This window comes from Odocoileus virginianus, chromosome 17 (genome assembly GCF_023699985.2).
Source record: "Odocoileus virginianus isolate 20LAN1187 ecotype Illinois chromosome 17, Ovbor_1.2, whole genome shotgun sequence".
Taxonomy (NCBI): domain Eukaryota; kingdom Metazoa; phylum Chordata; class Mammalia; order Artiodactyla; family Cervidae; genus Odocoileus; species Odocoileus virginianus.
In genome coordinates this window covers 11,831,591-11,844,035 of record NC_069690.1, presented here as the reverse complement: position 1 = coordinate 11,844,035, position 12,445 = coordinate 11,831,591, and the positions used below count along the sequence as shown (strand labels likewise).

General features: G+C 60.0%; 1 protein-coding gene across 4 annotated transcripts; it reads left to right on the top strand.

The window, feature by feature from the left end:
• Positions 1 to 912: 912 nt before the first annotated feature.
• On the top strand, positions 913 to 8,602 carry CA4 (carbonic anhydrase 4). Of its 4 annotated transcripts, none has more exons than XM_070478597.1 (8): positions 913 to 936; positions 4,936 to 5,132; positions 5,894 to 6,049; positions 6,723 to 6,868; positions 6,989 to 7,072; positions 7,348 to 7,411; positions 7,760 to 7,926; positions 8,288 to 8,602. In XM_070478597.1, exons 2-8 carry the CDS (start codon positions 4,970 to 4,972, stop codon positions 8,474 to 8,476), a joined length of 969 nt encoding a protein of 322 aa, XP_070334698.1. In that variant the 5' UTR covers positions 913 to 936; positions 4,936 to 4,969; the 3' UTR covers positions 8,477 to 8,602. The 4 variants fall into 4 exon arrangements, with proteins under 4 accessions (XP_070334698.1, XP_020731576.2, XP_020731577.2 ...); XM_020875917.2 differs by lacking the exon at positions 913 to 936 and adding an exon at positions 1,113 to 1,341; XM_020875918.2 differs by lacking the exon at positions 913 to 936 and adding an exon at positions 1,115 to 1,341 and having other exon boundaries at positions 5,079 to 5,132.
• Positions 8,603 to 12,445: the final 3,843 nt, after the last annotated feature.

Sequence of the window (12,445 nt, the reverse complement as noted above, 5' to 3'; positions counted from 1 at the left end):
TCAAAGGCCTGTGGGGGCTGAGAGGTTGGCAGCGGATGGGGAAGCGACTCGACCAGAAAACCGGGGCTTCCTGTTGATGTAGGGGGCCCAGGCCCATCCAAGTCCACATTCCCCACCCAAGTCTGAGTGAGCTTCTGACACTCCCACGGAAGCCCCCACCCCATGTGGGACAGACAGTACCTAGAGCCATGAAGGGGTCTCCTGCAGCCCCGGGCCAAATCCAGGCAAGGGAACGGCCATCCTGGGACCAGAGGCAGCTTCCTTTCTAGGGAGGGCCCCAGCCCGCTTTCCCCAAATCCTAGAGCCTCCTCCCAGGAAAGTCTCCTTTCCCTAAATTGCTCTGAAGATTCTGACAGATGAGATAAGGAGAGGTCCATTCAGACCCCAGTCTCTTCTCTTCCCATCTTATCTCAGGAGTCTCCGCAGGAGTTGGGGGGTGGGGGGGTTGGCAGTGGTGGCTCAAGAGGGCCAGGCCCTCCCCTCTGATCCCATCAGTTCCTCTCTCACTGAGCCCCTTGGCAATGCACTCCTCAGTTCTGCCCCTCAACATCCCCAGCGCTGGCCATCACACACCCTCGCACAGCAATTCACAGGCCTCCTCATTCTCTGTGAGAACAGTCTTTGGGTTGCTTAGAAATTAAGTGCGGAGCAGCCTGGGAGAGATGCTGAAAAAGAGGTAAGACCCAGAGAATCCGTGCTCACTGCCGGAGAGAGAGAAGCAAGCCCCGCTTTCGGGGAACACCGGATTGGAGAAACAGCATCGCACATCTCTCAACTCCGCCACCCCACCGAAGGACAGCTTCTTTCCCCCAGCCCCTAACCCCAGTCCGTTCCAAGCCGCCCCGCGGGCTGCTCCCGAGGCGACAGGGCGGCGCAGGGGTCCACGCCAACTTGATCCAAGGCAGGAATCTGGGGCCCCACTCTTGTCTGACCCAGGTACCTGGCGACGTCGCTCTCCCAGTCCCCAACAGGAGAGCAGGTGTGGGACTGGGGAGGAGCCGGGAGGGGGGCGCAGCCTCCGACGCAGGTGGGTGAGGGGGGGCCCCCGCGCACTGGTGGAAAGGTGACCCCGGGCGGGGCGGGAGCACTAGTCGGGGAGCGGAGGCGCTCGGATCAGGAGGGCCAGGGGAGGGGAGGCTCCGCCAGGGGGAGGAGCCGCTACCCGCGTCCTACGGTCGGGGCTCCCTCCCGTTGCGGCTCCGCTATAAAACCCGGGTCGGCATGACAGCGGCACCCGCGGCGACTTTCTCGGTGCGCGACCCCCGGCTCGGCTCCCGCGCAGGATGCGGCTGCTGCTGGCTCTCCTGGTCCTCGCCGCCGCCCCGCCCCGGGCTCGCGCAGGTGAACGAGGGCTTCGGCCCGGGGACCCCTCGGTGGCCCCTCAGTGGTCCCTCGCGCTCCGGCCCGCGCCCAGGCTGCGCCCGCCCGAGATGCGGCGGCGCGTGCGGCCGGGCGGGGCGGGCGCCGGGGAGCCAGCGCAGCGAGGGCGCGGCTGCTGGGCTCGGGGCTCGGGGCCCGCGGTCCTCCTCCAGGCGCCGTGCGGGCTGTGGGCAAGGATGCAGGCAAGGCCCCGCGGGGCCGCTCAGGGGAGCATCTCTGCCCGCAGCCCGCCTCCGCCTCTCACCCTTTCTGGCGTCTCACGCCCTTGCTTGTGCGCCTCGGTCTGTCCTGGGTCGCTGTCCGTCCCGGGGGGCCTCAGTGCTTGGTAGCTACCCTCGGCTCGGACCAAGGGCAACAAACTGGGTGCCGTGCAGCCCTGGCATCGCCGCTTTCCGCCCTGATTCCTTGCCCCCCGGAGGCTGCCAGCACCCTTCACCTCCAGCGCCGTGTATGGAGCCTGGCGGGGGGCATCCGGAGACCCGAGGTCCCGGCCAAGCCGGTCTTTCCGGCCAGGGTGATTTTCGTCTCCAAATGGAACCATCTCCTTGCAAGGAGGCCCCCATCTGCCATTCCCCTTCCCAGCTACCCCTGGGATGGTCCTTGGGGTCCACCTGGCCACGTCTCCTCTCTAAAGCTAGATGCTCCTCCCTGGAAGTGAGTCGAGGGTGAGCAGAGAAAGAGGCCAGTGGGTGCCTCTTTCAGGAGAGACTTAGACTTAATGGTGGGGACGTGACAGGCATCCTAAGAGAGAAGGCAGGATGTGAACATTTTTGTATGTAGGGCTGGAGGTTTGAAACCTACTTAAGCCTCTGGGCTGATAGAAAGAGAAACAGCTTTGCAATTAATGTGGCTGCCGGGTAGCTGCATGGCCTTGGGTAAGTCACTTTCCTCCTTGGTAAGTCGGCTTCCTCCTTGGGTAAGTCAGTTTCCTCGCTTACAAAACAGAAAGTAATTCTGTCTTCAGGTACCGTTCTAAGGATTCAAGGGAGGCAGTGGGTGTCCGCGCTTAGCATGGCACATGGCAGGCGCTCCGCAGCCATGTGGCTCTGACAGCTCTACCACTGGACTGGGCCCAGCAAGCCAGGAGCCTCTCTCAGCCACCCCCTCGAACAAGCTGTGCGCCCCAGAAGTGCTGGGGCTTTCTGACTGGGAGATGCCGAGCGTTGTCCCTCACTTCATCTCCTAGGGGGCTTGAAGCTGCAGGGTGACCAGGTGGCACAATGAATTCCCCAGGGCATCTGCTGCCCTGGAGAGAGGAGCAGAGAGGGTCACAGGCCCCTTCAGAGCCCCAGATCTGGCCAGAAGCTACCGAGACTTTGCCCAGGGCATATTTGGGTTTTGCTGAGCTGGTTTTCAAGATCCCTCCCTCCCCCTGGAGTTGGAGGGCGGGGTGAGCAAGGTCCACTGGAGGGAACGTCTTCAGTCATCCCTAAAGCAGGGGGCTGGAGGGGTGGGTAAGTCAGGGGTGGGGGGCCGGAGCTGAGCGACTGGCAATGGCCTTTAGTTCCTCACTCCATCCCTGGTCAGGGCAGAGGGACTGGGCAGAACCTTGAGCCCGGAGCCAAGACCTTCCAGTAGCTCCTCTCCTTCCCCGGGCCCCTGGGAAGTGGCCTGAGACTGCCAGCTGAAAGTCATCTGCAAGGGCTGCCTGCTCACGAGCCAGCACAGAACCCGAGCTGGTTTGAGCCTGCCATCTCTTGCCTAAAAACCAGCCCCTACCTTCAGCCTTTGGATACAGACCTGACCCTGGCCTTGGCCTCATCATCACATTTTTTTCTGGCTTTGGCTTCCTGAAGAGGGTAGTTACAAGGGCACTCAACCAAGCAGGTCAAAAGTCTCTGTGATTAAGACGCTGGATCAGAGGTCACCATTACAATCCCAGTAGCTGCAGCCAGAAGGCGGGAAGAGGAAATTCCTAAGAAAAGCTCAGGCTGGACCAGATGGGCTCTGGGGAGGCGATGGGGGTTCCACCTGCCAGAACTGGGTCCTGAGGAGCCTGGCTCAGGTCAGGCTTGCCCTGTAACAGCCCTTCCCACTGGGCTTCAGTTACAGGGAAGGACTGGCCCAACTCCAGTGGCTCCTCGTGCCGTCGGGACCTCTGAGAGGTGGAGACACAGGGAGCCTTTTATGGCCGCAGCTGATCTCCCATCCAGTGTGTCCTCAGACACTGGGTCCGGGAGATCCGTGGCAGCTCCTCTTGCCTGGGGAAGGAAGCTAGTGGGCCCAGAAGAGTTAAGGAAGTCTGCTGCGAAGAAGCAAGACTCAGGGCAGGACTGGAGGCCAGGTGATGGGCTCCTGCATCCGACCTCTGCCTGTGTGCAGAGAGGGGCCTGGATGGGAAGCAGCTGCTACCCTTTGCTGCCCCTCGTGGGGCTTGCCCAGATGCAGAGTCCTGGGGGGCAGCAGAACCCTGTCCCAGGCAGGGGATGGACTGGCCTGGGGAAGACACTGCAGGGATGCTCTATCGCTGAAAGAGGCTCTGCCAGCAAAGTAAGAGAAGCATTTAATCCAGAACTTGGAGACTGGGAAACCCAAGGTGGCTCTCAGGGGTGGTGGTGGTGAGGGGTTGGTTTGGGGAGGCTGAATGGGGGTGGGGGGCTTGGGGAGGGTGGGGGCCAGGGTCCTCTAGATGCTTACTCTGCTGGCCTCCCTCCCACCTCCCACTGAGAGCCTGCCCCTTCCCCATCTCATGTTCAAGGCAGGGACCCCAGAGGAGGTGGGGTTGGGTGGGGATGGACATGCTCAGAGGCCTTAGCTCAGGCTGAGCTGGAGAAGCTGTGCTTTTCTTAGGAATTTCCTCATCCCTGAGTTCTTTCCAGCTCACTTCATTTCTCTCCTCTCAGCCCCTCCTTAACTTTGGCCATCTGTGCCTGACAGGAGGGGGCAGGGAGGGAGGCAAGGGAAAGGGAAGGACTTGACTAAATTCCAGGCTGCCTGGAACACTCTCTCCCAGTCTCTCATTTAATCCTCCCTGTGGGTGGTATTAGTTCCATTTTACACGTGGCAAAACTAAGGCTCGGCTCAGAGAGATTACAGAGAGATTACGTGATTTATCCCTAAACCCACCATTCGTAAGTGGCCCACCTAAGAATTCCAGCTCTGATCAAATGCTTCATCCACTCTGCTGGCCCAGCCTTTTTTTTTAAATCAGTAGACTGATTTTAGAGCAGCTTCAGGTCTACGGAAACACTGGGCAGAGAGCACAGAGGAGAGGTTTCCCTGTGCAGTTTGTCCTCTTGTCAAATCTTTCATTAGGGTGCTACGTTCGTGATGCAGCCTTTTTTGGGGGCGATGCTGTTTCTGCTCTCCTGAGGCAGAGTGGGGGATAGGAAGGCAAAGTCAGGACCCTCACCAGGACTGTGAGATGCTGGGACAGGGGAGAAGGCCTAGGTGCCTTTGGCAAACACAGTGTAAGAGGGCGTGTTCTGGGAAGGGGCTAGCCTAATCTTCCCCATCACCCCATCAGCTCTGGGAAAGCAACCAGGCTGAACGTGGCTGTATTGTCCCAGGAGAGGGGGGTGCCCGGCCCTAATCTTCCTCTTCCCCTTTCCCCAGAGCCTCTCCTTCCAGGTCTGCTTGGGGGAGGCTGATGAACAACAGTGATGCTGGCCCCTGGGGAGAACTGACCGGCTTTGGAGGGGCCAATGTCTCCCACATGCATCTGCTCAGGCCTCACGTCCCTCCTCTCTCCCTTCCAGCATCGCACTGGTGCTACCAGATTCAACTCAAACCCTCCAACTACACCTGCTTGGGTAAGTGCGGGGAGTCTTGGGGTAGGGACAGTCCAGGTAGAAACGGAGACCCAGGGAGGGTGGGAAGGATGAGAGGCGGTGGTGGCCGCAGGCAGATATCAGCTTCACACACACACACACACTCCTGGTGCTCATGTAGAGTGAGAGGAGTTTTTTCTGGTACCTCCTGTCATCACCTCTGTCACCTAAGAAGTCAGCCTTCCATCCTCTGAAATAAATCAGCAGCATCATCAGAGGCAGAAACGTTTTGCTGCCTCCTCTGCGGTTTCGGTGGCCGGAGGGCACTCCCCACCCCGGCCCTGCCCCCCAGTGTCAGAGGTCCAGAGGCTGGGCTCCCTGGGGTGGCGCCTTCCTGCCCCCCAGTGCCTGGACAAGGCTCAGTGTCAGGGTTTGGGGTCCTTTCACAAGAGGCCCTTCCAGGGGACTCCACGGCTTCCACTCACTCTCCCACTCACCTCCTTCGAACTTCAGAACCCCCAGGAAGCAGGTATCACCAGCATTCTCCTTTCACAGCTGAGCATCTGAGGTGGTCCTATACCCCAGAGCTCACAACCTAGTCCCACCCATCCCACATCATGCCTTGCTGACTGTGTGTGTGTGTGTGTGTGTGTGTGTGTTGAGGAGGAAGGAGGGAGAGGGCGGAGTTCTATGCCGGGCATCCCCCAGCACAGTCTGCCAGCCGCCAGAGAAGGACCTTGCTGACCTGGCCGGACCTGAGTCAGGCGCCCCTGATTCCCAGCCCAGCCTCCCTCCCTGCTCAGGGCCAGGCGAGTGGGAAGGCAGCTGCCAGAGCAACCGTCAGTCCCCCGTCAACATCGTCACAGCCAAGACTCAGCTGGACCCAAACCTGGGGCGCTTCTCCTTCTCTGGCTACGACAGGAAGCACCAGTGGGTCGTGGAAAACAATGGGCATACAGGTGAGTATCGGGCATGCGAGGTGGAGGCCCTGGGCAGGGCAGCAGGGGCACCTGGTCTTGGGACCCCCGTTCCCTGGGGACTAGAAGGTTGGGCTCCTCCCGGCAGGGGCACCTTTGCCAGGGGAGGGGCCGACAAGCCCTTCGTGGAGGGGAGGTGTAGAGAGGGGGAGCAGGGTGGGCCTGGGAGAGGAGGGGACCTCTAGTGGGAGTTTCAATCAGAGCCGTTTGGGCTGGGGCCGAGACAGGTTCTAGGAAGAAGGAACAGTATGTGCCAAGGCATGAGGGCGTGCAGCAGTCGGAGTGTTCAAGGGGCTGCGTGTGGCCCCATGTGCGTGCAGGACAGAGGCAGCGCAGGGCCAGCCCAGCCAGGCTCGGGGCTGGGGAGTCTGGACGCTGCCCTGAAGACACTGGGGCGCCACGCGTGGAGGGAGGCTGAAACAAGGGTGGGACCAGGCTGAGCCGTGGGTTTGGGCAGTGGGGGGCATGCAGAGGGAGACGCAGGCGGTGAGGGGCCAGGGGAAGGGCCAGGCTGTGCCACTCGCCCTGTCCCTTCAGGATGCAGCCCGGGATGGGAGGGAGATGGGAGAGAAGTCCTGCCTGGGGGGAGCTGGGATGGGGGCTGGGAGAGGCTAGGAGGAGGGTGTGAGGAGCTGCCCCCTCCCGTCCCCTCCAGTGATGGTGTTGCTGGGAGACGAGGTCTCGATCGCCGGAGGAGGACTGAGCACGCGGTACCGGGCCAAGCAGCTGCACCTGCACTGGTCCAGGGCGATGGATCAGGGCTCAGAGCATACCTTCAACGGGGAGCGCTTTGCCATGGAGGTGAGGGACTTCTTCCTGGGGGTCCATGGCTTGGCTGGGCCCTGGGTATGCTTGCTTCGGGCGAGGAGGGTGGTCCACGCTCTGACGGGCTCTCTCTCCATGCCACTCACCCCTGACCAGATGCACATAGTGCATGAGAAAGAGAAGGCGCCATCCAGCAATGTGAATGAAGATGACATCGCAGTGCTGGCCTTCATGGTGGAGGTGGGCCGCTGCCCCAGGGTCGGAGGGGCTGGGTCTTAGGATTCAGGCGCCCAGGATCCCAGCAAGGCGGGAGGGGGCTGGGGAGGCTCGGACATCCCCTCTGGTGCCCTGACTTGTGTACCCCACCGTGGGGAGCCCGGAGCCTCTCAGGGTCTCCGTCCTAGAAACTGCCCGCCCACCCCACCCCAGACCTGGAGAATGACCTGGTGGTCACCCCACCCCCAGCTCCGCTCCCCCCGCAAGCCTCTCTTAAGCCCCCTTCCCTCCTATTCCAGGCTGGATCCAACAATGTGAACTTCCAGCCCCTGGTGGAGGCGCTGTCGGACATCCCCAGACCCAGTGAGTCAGGAGGGGACTGGGAGATGGGGGTCTGGGAGGGGAGGTGTGGGTCGCGGGAGCGGGGGGTGGGATGGAGACTTTGTCCTACGAAGGAAGGTCCAGGGATTTCCCTGGTGGCCCGGTGGCTAAGACTCCGTGCTCCCAGTGCAGGGGGCCGGGGTTCGATCCCTGGTCAGGGAATCAGATTCCTCATGCTGCAACTAAAGACCCCCCAAGACCCAGCACAGCCAAATAGATAAATACGTATATATATATGTATATATATATATATTTTTTAAGGAAGGTCCACATGGTGGGGGGCCTGAGCTCTGAGTGAGGTGTGTGAGGGGGTGACCTCTGTCCCCGCAGATATGAACACCACGATGAAAAGTAGCATCAGCCTCTTCCACCTGCTCCCGGAGGAGGAGAGTCTGAGGCACTACTTCCGCTACCTGGGCTCACTCACCACGCCGACCTGCGACGAGAAGGTGGTCTGGACCGTGTTCCAGGAGCCAATACAGCTCCACAGGGACCAGGTACACGGGGCCCACCCCAGGGTGCAGCCTGCCCTGCTGGGCTCCCGGGAACCAATCGCCCGGGGGGCGGGGGCGGGCCGCGGGGCACACTGGGGCCCGAGAAGCCCCAGGTGAGGCTCATGCCAGCTCCAGCTTGAGAACCACCCTTCTCTGATAACACGACGGTAGGAAGAGGAACCGAGCCCCTCTGCTTAGGAAGCTAATGGGAGCTGAGCCCGTCCCCACTGCCCCCACCCGCGGACGCCTCGCGCCTAGCATCCCTCATTCCTTTCCTCTGCGTGAGAACCTGAGCCGGCTCAGAGAGGCCACCAGTGAGCAGGGCTGGCCCGCCGGCTCCCTCCCTGACGAGTCCCTCCCACAGATCTTGGCCTTCTCCCAGAAGCTGTTCTATGACCACGAGCAGAGCATGAACATGACGGACAACGTCAGGCCCGTGCAGAGCCTGGGCCAGCGCCAGGTTTTCAGGTCCAGGGCCCCAGGACCGCTGCTGTCCCAGCCTACCCTGCTGGCTCCCGCGCTCGCCTGCCTGACGGTGGGCTTCCTCCGGTGACCCTTCCCTCCTGGACACTTGACCTCTGGTCTCAGCCCTTAAGAGGGCTTGGCCTCTGTCCCTCAGGCTTCTCAGGTTGGACTTCGATGGTGATTAAAATATGGATCTATTTTCGGAAAAAACTTTCCCAAATCTGCGCAGTTTTTTTTTTTGTTTCGCTTTTTTTTTTCTGTGTGTCTCTTGGGATCTTTCCTTTTGGGCACAGTGGTTGTGGCAGGTGAGCTTAATTGCCCCAAGGCATGTGGGATCTTAGTTCCCCAGGCACAGATCGAGCCCATGTCCCCCACGTTAGAAGGTGGATTCTTAACCACTGGATGGAGGAAAGTCTGTCTTTAGTTCCCAACTACTGCTGCCTTGTTCTCAACCCACCCCAGGCTGCCAGGGTAGGGGCCTCAGGGCCTGGAGACTTCTTCTGAGCAGGACCTGCTAGGCACCCCTCCCACCCTTGTGAATCCCCTCTCACTGACACCCCACTTGGGGAACTGGAGAAAGGACCTCAGAGTTCCGACGCAGTGACAGCTGGAGAAAGTCCAGCCCAGCCTTTCCTCATATAAGGGGGGATGCACAGGCCCAGAAAGGCTTCCCTGGTCAATTAGCTGATAAAGAACCTGCCTGCAATGCAGGAGACCTGGGTTCGATCCCTGGGTCGGGAAGATCCCCTGGAGAAGGAAATGGCAACCCACTCCAGTATTCTTGCCTGGAGGATTCCATGCACAGAGGAGCCTGGTGGGTTGTAGTCTGTGGGGGTCTCAAAGAATCACGACACGACTGAACAGAATAAGCGCGCATGCATGCTTGCACACACACACACACACATGCACACACATGCACACACACGCAGAAGCCCCAAAAGGAGAGGAGGCTGGTGAAGGCTGCCCAGTGAGCGCCCAGCAGAGGCAGCTGAGACCCAGCCTGCCCTTTCTGTATGCAAAGTGTGTGCATACAGCCTACGCAGGGTGGGTGGTGGGGTTCATTGCTTTGCCTCAATATTTCTTGCGCACCTATGTTCTAGGCACTGGGGTTATGGCAGGGAATAAGACAGAAATGCCTGTCCTCCTGGAGTTCACAGTCTCGCTGGAGACACTATACATAAAAGAGACACATTGCACAGTTTATTGGAAGGTCGTGAGAGCTGCAAGCAGCTGAACCAGAAAGGGAAGGTGGTCAGGGAAGACCTCAGTGGGTAGGGGCGCCCACTGGAAGACTTGAAGGAGGCGGGATGAGGGGCGGGGGGCATCTGAGGCCAGCCAGTGTTCATGCCTGGAATAGAGGGAGGGAGGAGGGGAGGGGAGGGGCCCAGTGAGTCTGCGGCGCAGGGGGGAGGGGTGGGGGCAGTTAGGAGCCTGCTGCAGTGTCCAGGAGCTGAGGGTCACACATGAACCCCAGGGTCTTTGGCCCTTGAGCTGTCAATAAAGGCACTCCCCCCACCCCTCCACAGTCTCTAATGGTTTTTTCCCTTTCCCGAGCCCAAGGAGGGAGTAAGACTGGGAGGTAGCAGGTGTGGAGAGGAGGGTCCAAAAACCAGGGAGATAGAAATAAGGCCTTTTCTGAGACCCCAGAGGCAGGTCCCAAGTCAGGTCAGGCCCCGGGAGCCAGGAGTTGAGGGGCCCCAGGGCAGGGCTGGAGTTTTGGAAGAGCGTGAGATAGATTTTAAGAATGGATTTTGGAGGAATGTGAGATGAGGGGAAGAGGCCAAGAACGGGCTTTACTGGGTGAATAGGGGCCCTGGGGCCAGGGCCAGGGCCTGGTCAGTTGGTGCAGGTGAGGCAGGAGGTAGAGGGCCCCCCTCCCCGGGGGTAAAGTGACTGCAGATTTATTCCCTGTGGACCGAAGCTCCAAGACAAGAAGAGCAGGAAAATTAAGGCAGGAAGCAGGCCCTGCCCAGACCACATCTCTCATTCTCAAAGTCAGGAGACCTCCCCAACCACATAATTGCAGAAAGGCTCCTTGGAGGTCAAAGGAGAGTGAAGTCAAGGGATACTCTACCCACAGTCCTTTGCAGTAGAATCCACCTGGGCTAAGATGCTTGTGTACACATGGGAGGATCCTGAGCTATATCAAAGATGGACTGTGAACCAGGTCAATCAAAAAGATTGGCCAAAGGAAACCCGGAAGAAATGCCCCTTGTGAGTGATTTAAATTGTCATGAGGGCGCGACTCAGGGACTTTCCCTCTGAGGCTGCCCGTGTGTCTATCCACACGTACTGTACACTTTTGCCTCCTAATAAATACTTTACTGGCTTCCCTACTTTCCGTCTTTGTGGGAATTCTTTCCTGCGAAGTTGAAGGCCCAGGGCCCCTCACTGACCACTGGCCTAGTGGCTGGGATCTGGAGCTTTCACTGCCACCACCAGGTCTCAATCTCTGGCTGGGAACCCAAGCCCCACTTCAAACCACCACTGCAGGGCAAGGTCACCTGACATCATGGGAACAGCCTCGGTAACAGGCTTCCGGTCTGGGGGTGATGCCTGCAGAAGTCACGGGGCTCGGCCAGCACACACGGGATTCTAGCACCCGATGCTCAAAGCTCTGGCTTGCTGCTGGCCTCTGGAGCAGAGCTGGTTGGAGGAGGTGACCTCTGAGCCTTCTTGGGCTCCAAAACCCTCAGAGGCCCTGACCACCCCCAGCTAGACCTGGGGGACGGAGAAGGGTATGCCCCCTCCATAGCAGCCTCCCTCTCCCTTTTCTCCTTTGTGGCCAAGAATAAGCACCCTCTCCCTTCACTGGTGACCACACAGCCAGCCGTGGGGTGGTGGAGGGGTAGGTGTTGCCGTCACTATGGCAACAGCAGGCAGCTTGTGTCAGCAGGGGGTGTATGGACTGAAACCTGTTCTCTTTGGTTCCCACACAGCCTGGGGGGGGGATCTGAGATTTCAGCTGTGCCCTCCTCCTCACCCCTCCCAGGCTCAGCACTCTCTCTCTTGGAAGTCTGAACTGCCCCTCCCCCCTGCACCCCCCACCCCCAACCCTGCCCTCCTGGCAATATTTGGTAACTAATAACACCGCAGCAGAACCAGGAAGTCCCAGCTCTCTGCCAAAGACTAGGGGAGCCTGGGCTTCTCCAACCCCCCAGCTGAAGGCGCACGACCTCTTCCTCCGCCCCCTGACCCCACAGTAATAAACCTGACCAGTGGGGCCCGGAACAGGCACGGCTTGTCCAGAGCCTGTGCCTGGCGGCCAGAGCAGGTGCCATCCGCGCTCCACTCACAGCAAGGTCACGGCGGGCCGGTCACTCGGGCAGTAGGCAGCCCCGCCCCCGGGGACTGGCCCCAATCCCAGAGGCTGGGGAAGAGGGGCTGGTGTGTTCCTGAGAGCGGCACCCACCCCTGCAGACCCCGTCTCAGGAGAATGGGTTTGAAGCTCCTTGTGCCCATGGACTGCAGCATGCCAGGCTTCCCTGTCCTTCACTATCTCCCAGAGTTTGCTCAAACTCTTATCCATCGAGTCAGTGATGCCATCCAACCATCTCATCCTCTGTCGTCCCTTCTCCTCCTGCCTTCAATCTTTCCCAGCATCAGGGTCTTTTCCAGTGATGCTCTTTGCATCAGGTGGCCAAAGTACTGGAGCTTCGGCTTCGGCATCAGTCCTTCCAGTCTGGCCTGGCTCCTGACACAGCTCCCCCAGAGAGGAGGGGGCGCTACGAGGAGCCCCTAGCTCTTTCATTCGCTTCTGAGTCCTTGGGCATAACAATGTGTATACACACACACACACACACACAAGGCATTGCAGCTGGCCAGGCCTGGGGAAGCCTCCGTGGCTGGAGGGTTGGGCCCCCACTTGACTTCTAGTTCCCTGGCTCCTAGCACGGGGAGGCTGGAATTCAGTGAATGCCTACTGGAGCCACTGTGGGCTCCAAGGCAATCCTTTAAGGCTGTATTCCTGCAGTCGCGTGTGGGTTGAGGGTGCTGAGGCAGACGGCGGGGTTAGGGCACCTGTCAGAGGCTGCGGTCACTCTCTGCACCCTCGGCT